The 15,402-nt window shown below is 39.6% G+C and overlaps 1 protein-coding gene across 15 annotated transcripts in view; it reads left to right on the top strand.

Annotated features, from left to right (window-relative positions):
* Positions 1 to 15,402, top strand: part of PLCB4 (phospholipase C beta 4) — a 442,280-nt gene that overhangs the window by 334,248 nt on the left and 92,630 nt on the right. For 11 of the 15 annotated variants that reach the window (XM_030915446.1, XM_030915445.1, XM_030915441.1 and 8 more), the window contains 6 exons: positions 4,474 to 4,574; positions 8,318 to 8,353; positions 10,636 to 10,777; positions 11,418 to 11,502; positions 11,844 to 11,968; positions 13,844 to 13,895. In XM_030915446.1, the coding sequence (XP_030771306.1) occupies positions 4,474 to 4,574; positions 8,318 to 8,353; positions 10,636 to 10,777; positions 11,418 to 11,502; positions 11,844 to 11,968; positions 13,844 to 13,895 (541 nt within the window). The remainder of the gene's footprint in view (positions 1 to 4,473; positions 4,575 to 8,317; positions 8,354 to 10,635; positions 10,778 to 11,417; positions 11,503 to 11,843; positions 11,969 to 13,843; positions 13,896 to 15,402) is intronic. The other 4 variants (XM_030915447.1, XM_030915444.1, XM_010355280.2 and 1 more) reach the window with 1 other exon arrangement.

Raw genomic sequence — 15,402 nt, 5'->3', positions numbered from 1 at the left:
CCTTTTCAAATTCTAGTTCTCTTACTCTTTCTACCACCTTTGCAGTGACTTCCTCCACTGAAGTCTTGAACCTCTCAACGTCATCCATGGGAGTCTCCCAAACTCCTATGAATGTTGATATTTTTACCTCTTCCCATAATCGTGAGTGTTCTTAATGGCATCTAGAATGGTGAACACCAGAAGCTTTTCAGTTTACATTGCCCAGATCCATCAAAGGACTCTCTCTTTTAGGAAGGTTAGACGTAGAATTAAAAATGCAGGCCGGGCGCGGTGGCTCAAGCCTGTAATCCCAGCACTTTGGGAGGCCGAGACGGGCGGATCATGAGGTCAGGAGATCGAGACCATCCTGGCTAACACGGTGAAACCCCGTCTCTACTAAAAAATACAAAAAAATTAGCCGGGCGAGGTGGTGGGCGCCTGTAGTCCCAGCTACTTGGGAGACTGAGGCAGGAGAATGGCATGAACCCGGAAGGCGGGGCTTGCAGTGAGCTGAGATCTGGCCACTGCACTCCAGCCTGGGCGACAGAGCAGGACTCCGTCTCAAAAAAAAAAAAAAAAAAAAAAAAGCAAAAGCTGGAAGAATTAACTAACCTTATTCAAGACTCCTTAATAAAGACTCCTGACTGTGGAACAGACTTTTTAAGTGACTCAGTTGCGTGTCCAGTCCTTGGGTTTGACATTACTCCCAGAGAAAAGTCATAATGACTGTACTTTCATTTGTTTTATGTGGCAGGGAGGGTCTAGAGGGCTAAAGATATCTGATACAACTCAGTTGATATTTGTTATTATGGTCATCTGTTGCTATGCAATAAACCTTCCCCAAATTTAGGGGCTTATAACAACACCTTATCATTTTCTGTCATAATACTGTGGATCATCTGGGCTCAGGTTGGTGGTTCTCCCTTGGGTTTCTCATGCTTTTGTCGGCAGATGACATCTGGGGCTGACTGGTTCCCTTGGACGGGTTATCCAGGACGGCTCGCTCACATGCTGGCAGTGGATGCTGGCTGAACGCTGGGAGCTCAGCGGGGCCTTACTGACCATAGTACCCCTGTGGCCTCTCTCTGTGGTTTGGGCTTCTCACAGCACAATGGCTAAGTTCCCCAGATGGAACATCTAAGAGCCAGTGTCCCAAGAGGCAGGAAGCAGAAGCTGCTAAATTATTTAAGAGCTAGGCCTGGAACTAGTGCAGTATCATTTCCTCTATGTTTTATTCATCAAAGCAGTCTCAGGGCCAGTCCAAGTTCAAGAGGGTGAGTGAGTGACAAGGTCACGTTGCATAAGAGCACAGAGGAGGGCAGATGTTATGGCAGCTGTCTTTGGAAAATGTCGTCAGCCATGATGCCGGCTGTATTTTTCACATTTTTTGCAAATAATAAACCTAAACAAGATTTAAGAAAAATATATTGACAGAAATATATTTCAAACGATCAAGAAAATACTCCTAAGATGCAAAAAAGATGACTATTCAGTAAAACCTGTTCCTTTAATTTAAGTTAAATTTCATAGATGGTAATTAAAATATGTAAGGCATTACTGATACAATAATCCAGTAAAACACACTGTAGAAATAATGGAATAAATTAACAAGAAAACAATGTTAATAATAATTAACTACCATCGTTGTACCAACAGTGGACCAGGCATTTTACATTACAGCCTTATCTAATCTGTATACAGCCTGATGAAATGGGTATTACTATTATTTTGTTTGTTTGTTTGTTTTGAGACAGAGTCTCGCTCTGTTGCCCAGGCTGGAGTGCAGTGGCGCGATCTCAGCTCACTGCAAGCTCTGCCTCTGAAATGGGTATTATTACACCAATTTTTCAGATGAGGGAACTAAAGCTTAGAGAGGTAACATATTTTGCACCTGATCCCACAGCGGGCAAGTGATAGCACTAAGATTCAATCCCGGAGCTACCTGATTCCAGGGTCAAGACTTTTTGTACCTTACAGTACTGCCCTTTCAATGTACAGGAATATGGTAAAAACATAGATATGCAAAAACTTTTTTAGAAAGGAGAAATAATAGAACGAATGAAAGTCAAAGATGTGTTGTTTCCTAAACACACACAGTCATGTAAAATGAGCATCAGTATGGCTTCATGTATTATTAAAGGTTTTTTCCCACCATCTACATACGTATGGTAATTATTCCTCCAGGCAGAAAAAGATTTGCCTCAGTGATTCCCATGTTATTCCAAAATATACTTGAGATTTGGGTTAAGTTTTAACAGAAATAACCACATGATTTAGTATACCAGTAGGAAAGTACCTAAGGACAGAATCATCCACCTAAATGGCACAAGGCTCCTGTTACACCTGTTACGTATGTGATTCTTAGGTTGCCTCAGTAACATTTGGTTTTGGTTCTGGTCAACCAATCGGCTGTAATTACCTTAGTACCACTGTATGAATCTACTATGTAGTGTGACTAGAGTCTCTAATTTAAATACATCAGCATAGCAGGCAAGGGGAAACCAAGCATAGTTCAAGAGGGGAGGCCTGCCTGGAGGCTGTAGAAAATAGAAAAGGCTTTCAGTCAGTGAAAACAGGTACCCAGGCATTAGGCTGGATTTAGATTCGGAAGGACACATGGCTCCCAGGATAGGAGACAAGTAGTGGGGAATATCAAAATTATATGTGGTTATAGGTGTGTCTGTGCATATATGCGCACTCAGAAAGTGATCATGTATTCATACAATTCTCTTAAAGTGGTTATTGAGTCTCCACCACTTGTTTGGGACATGTCCCTTGCCTTCAAGTCATTTACTTCTGTATGGGCAGTTTAGACTAGACATACACGAAATGAAAATTTAATAGTGACCTGAGAAGTTTTGAAATCTTGGTTACTGACTGTAGGTCATGGAAACCTAGTCCTGGAAGAATTGTGGTAAGAATTCAGGAGACAGGTGGATCCATTATCTTGCTCTGTGATTTCAGACAAGTAAAATCATATCTCTGCATCTATTTCCTCATTTATAAGTAAAGACAGATGCTAGATTAGATTATTTTAAGACGTATTCCAGTTCCTCAAATCCTTTTCTTCCTGCCTAAGTCTTACAATGACCCAATTTTTGTTATTGTTGTTGTTTGGATTTTGTTTTTTTAATTGTCTGCCTCTAGAATATCCCTTCATCAGATTTATTAGCTCCAGACGAGGAAGGTGGCTGTTCCTTTTCCTCACCCTCTTCCTATGCCTGGAGGGATACTTCACAAAATAAAACAGTGTATCAGGAAATTCTGAATCCAGATACTACCAGTTGAAAGATACCACTGTTTTATCATGACTAAGAAAGAAAAAATAGTTTCCATTCACTGGAAGAAACTATCAGTTGAAGAACACATTACAACATCAGAAATATTAAAATACAAAAAAGTACATCTCAGAATCAGTGAAATCATTTTTCATTTACTCCTATTCTTTCATTCTCCTTTGTACTTTTAAACATGCTTTAAAAAATCTGTCTCATTCTGATGGGTCTGCTCATCTCCTTTATGAGTTTATTCTCAGAAATTATTTTAGTGGGTTTTTTTGTTTTGTTTTTACAGTAAAGTTCCCTCATGCCCTGTGGTGTGACCATGTGGATTTGTATTGTCCTCATCCTGAGGTCTATGGGTTTCTCTTGATCCTGGCTAGATTTTAGGCAAATTCTTTGTCTGGGAATTACTACAAATGGTGATTGTATGAATCCAAATCTCACCTCAGTATGTTGTACGTTTTCCAGCAGGTAGTTCTTTTTTTTTCCGTGAACATCCTAGATGGATTCTGGCATTCTTATCACTTTCCTGGACCAATGAACACAGTGTGTGTGCTTCCTTTCACAGACTAGACCATGCTCCAGGGACACCAGCTTTATTTGGCACCCACTTCCATCTCTCCTCCTACCTGAGCCTGACAAATGAGCCGTGAGCCTTTGAAACCTACGCTAGGTTTGACAAATAGTTTGCAGGAGTAGCACAATCCTTCTGAGGCCTTTCCTTTTTCTACCACTCCAGGCTATAAGTCTTTATGCCCATAACATTCAAATGGACATTTTAGTCTCTTTCAAAATTATCTGATGTATTTTTTTTCTTCCATCTTCTTCTTTTCTGTAGATGTCATGAAATATCAAAACACCCTTTTATGAGTCACAGATATTCCTGCAGTGTTTGAGGCTTTCATTTTTAGAATTAGTGTACTAGGATAGAAGTAGCCATCCAGTTAAGAAAAATGTATTAAGCATCAAGCATGTCAAACCACATTTTAGGTGCAGGAGAAGTAACCCATGACAAGATGTGCTCCTTGACCTTGAATAGGTAAGAGTTTAGTGAGAGTTTTACTTGAAAAAACACTGCATATATAAATGTCCCCATTTTCTTTTGGCATCCTTTTTCTCTAGAAGTGCTTATGTTCTACCCAAGATTGTGAACAAGGTCTGACTACTTGGCAGTGGTTTGGCTTCATGGATTTTCCATTTGTCTTTCCCACAGCTGACCAAGAGGAGGAAGCTCACCCCGAATTCAAATTTGGAAATGAACTTTCTGCTGATGACTTGGGTCACAAGGAAGCTGTTGCAAATAGCGTCAAGAAGGTCAGAGTTCCCTTTCTTTCATCACTCTCAAGAAGTAGCAGCTGTTATTTATGAAAGTTTGGCAATGTGAGAACCACAAGAGAATGAAGTAACCTGTAATTCCCCTTCTAAATTGCTTAGGATACAAGTCTGTGCTGGGTGACCAGAACTTGACACATACACAATATTAAGTTTAAAAGGAAATGTAAATTACTCATTAGTCAGAGTCAGTGTTAACCACTACCCATTTGGCCAGTGTCCTCTAAATATTAAAATTTATTGTGTTATTGTAGCTGGGGAGGGAGAAAACGACAGCATCCCAGGGGTAAGGTTTAATCTTGAATTCATCAGGAAAATGACCCCTGAACATCCTGAGTCTAGCCCTCATTCAAGAACTTGTCCTGCTAATTATATACCTTCCTCCTAAAGTAGAGTAAGCATAAAAATGTTTCCAAATATTCAGCCAAGGAAAATAGTTATTCATGTACTTACCTTTTGTCAGGCATAGTCTAGGCCATAATGACCTAACAGGGTAAAACACACTTGCCTTCTGCCCTTAGGCAGCTCATGGCCCCCTGTAGTTTAGGGAAAGGGATCAGAAACAACAAAGAAACAAGCAGTCAAATAACCATATAATTACAACTTGTGATAAGAGCAATTATGAATATAAACATGAGTGCTGAAGAATAATGAAGTAGAAATAATAAGGAAACCAGAATGCGAAGGGTCAAGAGGAATTGGCCATGCACAGAGATAGAGGAATCACTTTCCATGTGGAAGGACCACAATAACAACAGCAAGGGCTGTGAGTAGAGTGGCTTGAGTGAGAGTGGAGTGAGACAAGATGACATGGGGCAGGTAGGTGGGAACTGGGTGATGTAGGATTTTGGAGGCCATTATGAGAAATTCAAATATTAAGTGAAATGTGACACTACTGAAAAAGTTCAGAAAAGGGGGCAGTGTAGCCTGATTCAAGTTTTAAAATATTGCTGTGGTTGCCATATGGAGACTAGTTTAGGAGGAAACAAGAGTGGAAGCAGGAAAAGCAGTGAGGACAGGCTGCTGCTCTAGGCCAGACAAGAGTCCCCGATGGTCAGACCAGACAATGGATACAGAAAGAACTGAGTGGCTTCAAGACATGTTGAGAAATGGGACAGCCTACTGATGGATGGAATATGGGAATGAGAGAGAAAGAAGTGAGATGACCCTCTAGTGTCCTTGTTTGAGGTACTGGGTAGGTGGTGGTACCATTTACTGGCATGGGGAAGACCAAAAGAGAAAGAACTCAGGAGTTGCAAATGGGATGACTATTTGAGATGCCTGTTAAGTATTCAAGGGGAGGTGTTCATATAGCATTGCCGTCTGACTCTCTCTCTGGGTTCATTTCCTAACTGTCTAACTTTGGGTAAGTTACTTAACCTCTGTGTACCTTAGTTTCCTCATCTGCAAAGTGAAGACGATAACACCTATTTCATGGGGTCACTGTGAAGAGTGGATGGTTTGTGACATGTCAAGAGCTTAGCGTGGTGCCTGGCACATGGTAACTCCTGTAAAGGTATTAGTTGCTGGTATATTATCATCCCTTTCATCTTTATCATTGTCATTATCCTCATGATCACTGGCGTCATCATCATGCGTATATAGAAGACAGGTTGAGCTGGAGATACAAGTTGGGAGTTCAAGAGATCGTATTTGAAACAATGGAAATACTGAGATGATTCACAGGGAAAGGTGGAAAAGAAGGTCCAAGTGAAGCCCTAGTTAAAGGTGGAGCCAGAAAAGAAGAGCAAGATATGGCCAGAGAAGTAGGAGGGAAATTAGGCAGTAACACCAAGAAAACCAAGAAAGAGGACAGTGTTAACAGGAGGACTGAGTGGTTGATTGTAGAGTATGTTAAAAATCTTAGACAAATCAAATTTAACAGAGTTTAGTTAAGCAAAGAACAATTCCCAAATTGGGCAGGCCCCAAACCAGAAGAGATTCAGAGAGACTCCAGTGCAGCCATGTGGTGGAAGATTTATTGACAGAAAAAGGAAAGTGACCTACAGAAAACAGAAGTGAGGTACAGAAGCAGCTGGATTGGTTACAGCCTTATTTGCCTTATTTGAACAGAGGTTGAATAGTTGGCCACCTTTGATTGGCTGAAACTCAGTGATTGGCACATGAGTAGGTTACAGCCTATTTACACATTCATTCAGTCTACAGTTTACTATGTGAAAGTTTATGGAGAAACCTTTAGAATATGTAAAGAGACAGCTTTAGGCTAAACTTAATTTAACATATGCTACTGACTGATTAAGAAGACTCAAGAGTGTCCTTTGGGTTGTTAGCATGGAGGTCATTGGTAACCTTAAAGAGACATTTCATTGGAGTGCAAGACAGGGTGGTGACACTGGATCACATAGATATGAATGACTAGAGACTATGCTTTTGAGAAGTTTTGCTGTGAAGGGGAGCAAGAAATGGACTAGTGGCCAAGGGCACCCGAAGAGTCAAGGGAGTGTTTTTGTTTGTTTGTTTTAGTTTTTTTTTGTTTTTGGATGAATGAATCTGGAGTGTGTTTGCAAACTCGGAAGTGGTGCGGTAGAGAGGAAGAGATTAATTTTGCAGGAAAGAGAGGGGATAACTGCCTGGAATTCCTCGAGAAGGTGGAAGAGGGTGGGATCGCTATGGTGCGAAGGTGTGGCCCTTCACAGGAGCAGGAACACCTGATTAGTGAAGACAGTGGATGAAGATGCAGGTAGGCAGATACATTTGGTGATAGGAAGAGGGGAGAGTATTTGTCTGATGAGCAAAGCCAAAGGAATATTGCCTTTACACCCTACCTTTTCTGATATAGGGAATTGTGACTACTTTGAGAATATTGAATGCCTATTAAGACTCAAGAGTATTGTTTTAATACAAAATTTAGCCAGGTGTCATGGCACGCACCTGTAATCCCAGCTACTCAGGAAGCTGAGGCAGGAAAATTGCTTGAACCCGAAAGGCAGAGGTTGCAGTGAGCCAAGACTGTGCCACTGCACTCCAACCTGGGCAACAGAGCAAGACTCTGTCTCAAAAAGAAAAAAAAAAAAAAGTTGCTAAAGCCTTCATCAATATTGTCTTAGTGTCTTAGTCAGTTGGGGCTGCTATCACAAAAATACCATTGGCTTAAACAACTAAAAACTATTTGTAACCATTCTGGAGTCTGAGAAGTCTAAGATCAAGGTTTCACCCAATCAGTTCCTAGTGAGGGGGGCCCTCTTCATGGTTATGTCCTCACGTGGTAGAGAGAGAATAAGGAGGCAAGCTCTCTCTTGGCTTGGCCCTCATGACCAAATTACCTCCCAAAGGCCCCATCTTCAAATGCCATCACAATGAGGTTGAAGATTTCAGTATATGAATTTGGGACGGTGTAGGGGGCTGCACCAGCGTACAGTCCATAGCAAATACCCAGACATGAATGCTGAGTTACTCAAGAGTGACCCTTCATGCTGCTTTTCCCAAGCCCCATGACTAAAGCACTAAGTAAATAATTATAATAAAACATCTAAGTAGGTAAAAACTGTCCACAAATGAGGGAAAGAGCAGTAAGATTAGCCCTTCTGGTGCATAAAACAATGAGGCCATCCATGGCTTTTTTTCATCAGTAATGCCCCACCTTAGCAAATAAATAGAATAACAAGTTTACCTATACTTATTTAAGTATCTACATATGTATGGCTAATAAATTTGGAATTTTGCCCTTTAGAGGAGTAAACAAATTATTTCCTTTCTCTAATTAGGCCTCAGATGACCTTGAACATGAAAACAACAAAAAGGTAACAAAATAATTCCCTTGCCTATTTTAAATCAGATGCATCTAATTTAAAACATCTTCAAAGGAAGGAATTAATTGTGGTGATAAAATGATTAAATCCTGATAAGATCACAAAACTAGGGCAGGTGAGTAAGACGATTTTCCTAAAAGTAGGTGTTTAATCCAGTAAGGCATTTTCTTCATTGGAATTAGAGATTTCGTTCCTGTAGTGGAACGACATGATCATCAGCATATTGAATTTGAACTTAAAAATGAGCAAATAGGTCATCAAATCCATATTGTAGCATAATAGGAGGATCTTAGTTCCCAGTACACTGACATTCTGGAAGATCAGTGATTAATTTTACACTGCATAACTTCTAGGAGTATTACTTGATGTTATTAGATATTGGCCTTATTGTAGGGAAGGTAAAGTTACATTTTCACTTTCTTTCATTCTCTTCAAAGTTCTTCATGATGATCAAAGTGATCTTATTTAGTAAGTATTATGGTTTATCCTACAACAGTGAGACTGACAGCCACAGGCAGAAGTTTGCCGTATAACTTCATTCTCATACTTCAGAGCTTCAGAAAATACTGCCTTGCTGCCTGTGGGGTCCTATCCTATTTGGAGTTGAGATCCTATCTTCTCACCCTCTAAATATTAAATTTGAAAGAATTATGAATAAATATGGTTACAGACCTGTCCCAAAATATTTGTGAGTACTTTACTCTCTTGTTTTAGAATCTCATCATTCATAATTAGAGTCAACAGTGTACAGATTGACATTCAGTCATTGCCATTTATTAGCTAAGTTATTTTAATTCTCAAGGCATCAATCTTCTCATGCGGTCAGTGGGTAGGACTCTAATCCCCACTACACATCACAGACAGTAATGAGACCGTGTGTGCAAGAACTCATCCTGGTGCCCAGCACACAGCACTGGTGGTATTTATTCTTATTATTAAACACACATGGAAGGAACAGACATGGCCGTTGTTTGGTGGGGGAGCAGGAGGACACATGAAGAAAATGATAAAAACAAAAACAAAACCAAGTTACGTTACTTGATTATTATTTCAGGTTTTTATTGGTGAAATCAGTTTGATAATTTAGAATGCTCAAATTGTTAAGTCATCAGTTAAGACAAACAAGTCGTCTGACCATTTTTTAACTCATGGATTACATCATGCAACTAAGGAATATATCCAACTAGATTCATTCTATGCAGGAAGTTTAGCTTTGCAAAGTTCTCAGCAAAAGTATTGATCACTTTTGAAGGTATTATTTTTGTTGTTGGTTTTGTTGTTGTTTTTTCTATCAAGAAATAAACTAATTTGTTTTCTTTTTTCTGTATGCAAAGTAATGCAATTTTAGTATGTCCTATGCAGCAAGTTATTAGATTACTTTTAAGATTAAGTGCTTTTTAAAATACTATATACCATGTGTGTATGTGGCTTACATTCTAGAGTGCTACGGTGAAACATAGTCACCAAAGAGGCAGCATCATTAGCACCTGGGAACTAGTTACAGCAATGACTGGCCTCACTGCAGACTCACTTCAGCAGAAACTCTGAGTGTGGGGCCCAGGAATCTGTTTTATTTTAAAAAGCCTTCCAGGTGATTCTGATGCACGCTAATGTTCGAGAGTCACTATTTTTGATGTTGTGCCTCAATTTGTAAAAATATGAGTAATACCTGCTGTGTCTATTTCATAGCATTGCTGTGAGGTCCAATGTAGTAATTTCTTTCTTTCTTTTTTTTTTTTTGAGATGGAGTCTTGCTCTGTTGCCTGGTCTGGAGTGCAGTGGCACAATCTCAGCTCACCACAACCTCTGCCTCCCGGTTCAAGCAATTATCCTGCCTCAGCTTCCCAAATAGCTGGAATTACAGGCTCACGCCACCACACCCAGCTAATTTTTGGCATTTTTAGTAGAGATGGGGTTTTGCCGTGTTTGCCAGGCTTGTCTTGAACTCCTGGCCTCCCAAAGTGCTGGGATTAAAGGCGTGAGCCACCGTTCCTGGCCAGTAATTTCTGGAATATTTTAAAGTCCCTTAAAAATCTAAAAATATCCTACAAATGTAAGATCAGCTTAATATTTTATGATTACCTCCTTTTGCATTATTTAGAGCTACAATAGACACTAACTTCTTAAAGCATCCTTTACATAATTGAGGAAGAAAAAGTCTTTACCTTTCAATTTGTATGTGTGCAATTATCTTTATTAAGGAAATCTGCAGCTCATATCCGTGGGTCCCACTGAAGTCATCGACTTATATGTTTTCTTCCTTGTGCTTGTAGGGTCTGGTAACTGTAGAAGATGAGCAGGCATGGATGGCATCTTATAAATATGTAGGTGCTACCACTAATATCCATCCATATTTGTCCACAATGATCAACTACGCCCAGCCTGTAAAGTTTCAAGGTTTCCATGTGGCAGAAGGTAACACCAAAGGTTAAATGCAATCGCCTTTTTTGCTTGATTTTCTTTTATGGTGCTAATGAGCTTGTATCTAACTTGTTGCCGTTTTTCTTTGTGGGCATGGGGGCTGTTCCACCTCACCTTATTTTTGTTTCACAGACCATAGAAGCCACCTTGGTATGTGGTGACATTACATTGTCATTCATGACCTCACCCACAAGGTGGCGCTGAAAGACTATGGATTTGTTAGTGCTGGGCCATGTAGCCTCTTCTGTTCCCACGTGCATTCACAAGACTCCTTTTAATCGAAAGCTGATTTTCAAAAAAACATAAGAAGTATTTAAAAACTTCATTTCTGGGCTAGAGAAGCTATCATACTCATCATTATCATAAAAAAATCATATTTCAGGGATAACTGTGGCAATTGGGGTACATGTAATTTCTCTAATGACTCCCAATTTAAATCAGCACTTTTTTTTTTTTTAAAGACAAATGTCTTCATCCACGGGATGTCAGTGAAAGTAGGAGCCACTAACGTGATAATGTGGCATTAGCGTCCAAGGCCTCGTGATTCAGGGTGTAATTGGATTTATTTATTGCTGTTTTTCGCTGAGGGTTTGATGACAGGGTTCCTGACTCCATCTTTGCTTTTCTTTTACAGAACGCAATATTCATTATAACATGTCTTCTTTTAATGAATCAGTCGGTCTTGGCTACTTGAAGACACATGCAATTGAATTTGTCAAGTATCCTTATGTATCAAGTGGAATGAGTGGTTGACTCACATTGGTTTGGCAGGAGCCTCTGAAATAGATAAATGGCTAATATATCATTCTGATGGTAGAGTTAATAAAATGACATGTGGGAAAGGCCATGGCAGCTGTGACAATCTGCCCAAATGAAAATTGTTTTTATAATCCACACAGTGAACTGTGCTCTTAAGCATCATTTGTAAATGTGAAATTTGCTGTGTGCTGTCTACTCGTTTGTCGTTTTTGGCCTAGACCTTTGTTGTTGTAGCTCTTTGTCATTTATTTTTCTCTGCTGTAGGACTCTTTTTTTCTGTTTTCCTTAATAAGTTACACAGTTATAACAAACGGCAAATGAGTCGCATTTACCCCAAGGGAGGCCGAGTGGATTCCAGTAATTATATGCCTCAGATTTTCTGGAACGCTGGCTGCCAGATGGTTTCGCTGAACTATCAAACCCCAGGTAGGAGCTGATGTCCAGTGACCCCAAATTCCATGAGAACACTTTGACAGGATAGTGCCAGTACTTCCCATCGGTTGGCTGTGGGCATTTTTTAAAGGAGGCAGACATATGGCAAAGCAATGTGTTGTTGGATTTATATAATGGTGAGAAATTAAAAAAAAAAAACAAAATAGAGCAAACAATGGTAGAAGATAATGTGTTGTGATTGAAATTTAATTCCTTTCATAAATGCCATGAGTATTCTTGCTAACCATTATCCCATATTCCAAAATATTGCTCATTTTTCTTCCTTTTGGATCAAAGTTGTTATCTTTGTTTCCAGAGGCAGAATTAAGTGAAAAGAATTTGAGTATCTTTGTATAGCAACAGCGACTCATTTCATTTCTCCTTTGGCGTATACCCTGACCACTGTGAACATTCAGCAAATATGACTGACACAGTGGCACTTCACCAAAGAAGTACAGAATATTTTGGAGTAAACTCCACTAAAATGGTGTATACGTAGTTACATATTTGAAGAGGTACTAATCTATAATTTGGTCCTCCAAAGTGTACTCAAAGACAGGTTTCCAGTATATAATGACTTTTTTTTTCTGGAAGGAAAAGAGTAAATTTTTATAATTGCATAAACAAATTTTTAAAGTTTTTGAGGTTTACTTAATAGCCTAGGATCACAGTATTAAGATTAGAGGTAGCAAAACAGAAATAAAATAGATAGAAATATGCCACAAAACCTATTCACTGTATATGGTCAATTCTACAGCATGGTTCTTACAATTGGTGAAATAAAACAAAACCAGAAAACCCTTTTTTCCTTCAATTCTTTGCTATATAAGAGTATTGCCCATGCTTCCCAATTTGAGAATTTTTTTTTAAATCTATTTTGTGTTTTAAGAATCCCTGTCCACCTTGTTCCCTGCTATCTGGACTGAGTGGAAGGTCCTTTGACTTTCATTCCTTCAGCATGAGTGTGAGCTGATTACTTCCCACGCCTTGAGGGAGCCTCCCCAGTGACCGGCAGCTCCTACTGGAGTCGCCATTCTGCATGGGGTCGCCACAGTGCTTGCTAGGTTAGACTGTGACATGATAGGTACCAGTACAATCCCTGAGTGTTTCTAGCTGGGGTCCAGTAACAAGGCCCTGATGACTTCACTTACTTCAAAAGAGGCCAACTTGTGTTCTCAGTTGTCAATGAGTTCATAATATGGATTAAATGGCTCTAAACAGTTTATTCACTAGGCCAGCTTATGTTTTATTCTATAATATTAGGTTAAACACAACATTTTGAGGAGGAAAAAATATCCCTCAGTTTGCCCATTTCCTTTGCTGATGGGAAGAAAAAAATATTTTATTCACTTGCAAGAGAAAAGTCACAAGCCATGCACTGCCAGCGTAGACCCCACTGGAATAATTCCCCCTGCGTCCCATCCTGGAAGCGTGCCACTAAGTTTTATGAGATACTTAGCTAGCTCATTTTCGAATCTTTTAAATCAAGTTTCATGTTCACCCTCCCGGGTATCTCCAGTGTTCCTCTGCCCGGGGATCCTGAGATCCATCCTCTCCCACTGTAGCAGGTTGGATATCTCTGCTCTCAGTACTCATCGAACAATGGTATGACTCCTATATTGAATCCGTTTTTAAAAGTGACCTTTAGCATGGTCTTTATGAAAACACATTTTATGTTTAATTTAAATGAAACATGCGGTCGGTTCGACATGGAAGAGAGTATGCCTTAAATAGACCAAGCAGAACCTTGTAGTATTAAAGAGGGACCAGGGCCTAGGAGCAATCTGATACCTATTGTTTAAAATCACCCCATCAGGGTCTTTTTTGTCTAGGAAGACAAGATGCTAAATTATTTTTGTCTCTTGACAGATTTAGCGATGCAATTGAATCAGGGAAAATTTGAGTATAATGGATCGTGCGGGTGAGTAATGTGATTTAAACTGTTATCTAGATTTAGAACTCCATACTACAGCCGTAATGAAGCCATGTCATTTTCAATTAGAGACTACAGAACTTAAGCTGGGTTTGAGGGATGGAATAGAAGCAAATGAAATACCTAGAGAATATTTGCAAATATACATTCTTCATCTACCTCATTTTACTAAGCAGGTTTTGGATGTTTTTAGTCACAAATGAAGCGGTTCATACATATCCTAGAGTTTAATCCTCTCACTTTAAAATCAATAGTGGAGGAGATTATTACAGGACAGGTACTAATCCCTGCACACTTGGACATTAACTGGAGATGTAGGCCTTAAATATGTGCATTTTACCTAGGACAAATCAAGTAATGAAGTTAATTTCATATGTAATGAAGTTGTGTGTGTCAAACTGAATTTCATTCAGTTGGGAATAAACCTTTGTCCTCTATTGATTCCTTTTTGTGTCTTGTAAGTAGCAGTTATCAAAGAATAATGCATGAATATTATCCTACTTTCCTTAAATAGCAATCTTGAAAACTGAACCAAGAAGTGAAATAGGAAATGTCAATTTCACGGAAACACTGAAAGGTTAAATGAAAATATAAAATTAGAATTCTCTAGAGATAAAAAAAGAAAAACTATGTGGTCATCCCCTCACTCCACCTCGGCCTCATGCATCTGTCCCCAAGCAAGTAAATATTGATAACTCCAGACCACTGCCCAAAGGCCTCTAGAGGAATCCAATGGAAAACCATCCCCTGTCATAATGATGCTATTAGGAATTTCTTCATGGTGGCTCACCTGATTGGATGTCTTAATTTTTCTCACTGAAAACTGCCAGTCAAGATAACATTTTTCAGCAGTTGTGAGTTTGAAATGACTTTTCAATGAGCACACTCCCTCCCTCTGCCTGCCTGGGGGATGGTTCTCTGCCAGTATGGCTGCCTACACGGTGACCATGCTATTCCCCAAATCACCCACTACTTACATACCTGGAGCATGCCCTACATTTTCCTCTGCTGTGTGCTTTGGAAGAAAAAAATGTGTGTAGTTGGGAAGAGAAAGTTCTGAATTCATATTTCAGAATTTTGTGAAAGCAATTTTGTTATTTAATGCCAAGTGTTCCAACCCAGGAGATTTTTCACATAAATTGCTTCGCAGACCTCTTCCTCTCACAAGTAGCGGGCCGAGGCATAAAGTCCCAGGGCTTCAGCCCTGGGCTGTGAGTAAAAGCCCTAGGCTGGGAGTCTAAAGATCAGGGTTTGAACTCAGCTCCCAGCTGCCCCTAGTTCTTTCTGTGTTGCCTACAGCAGCTATGTTAGACTCAGAACCTCTCTTCTCTGCTTGATAAAATGAAGATGGTGACACCTGCCACATAGGGTTTGTTGTACTCAAAGGAAAAAAAAAATGCTTTTTTTTTTTTAACAAAACAGGGAACTAAAAATGACTTTGTCCTTTGACAAAAACCGAGTCCTTTCTGATGAGACCCACCTTTGGGTTTCCCTG

Source organism: Rhinopithecus roxellana, chromosome 13, assembly GCF_007565055.1.
Source record: "Rhinopithecus roxellana isolate Shanxi Qingling chromosome 13, ASM756505v1, whole genome shotgun sequence".
Lineage (NCBI taxonomy): Eukaryota > Metazoa > Chordata > Mammalia > Primates > Cercopithecidae > Rhinopithecus > Rhinopithecus roxellana.
The sequence above is the reverse complement of the archived record's forward strand: the minus strand, read 5'-3'. Positions and strand labels throughout refer to the sequence as shown.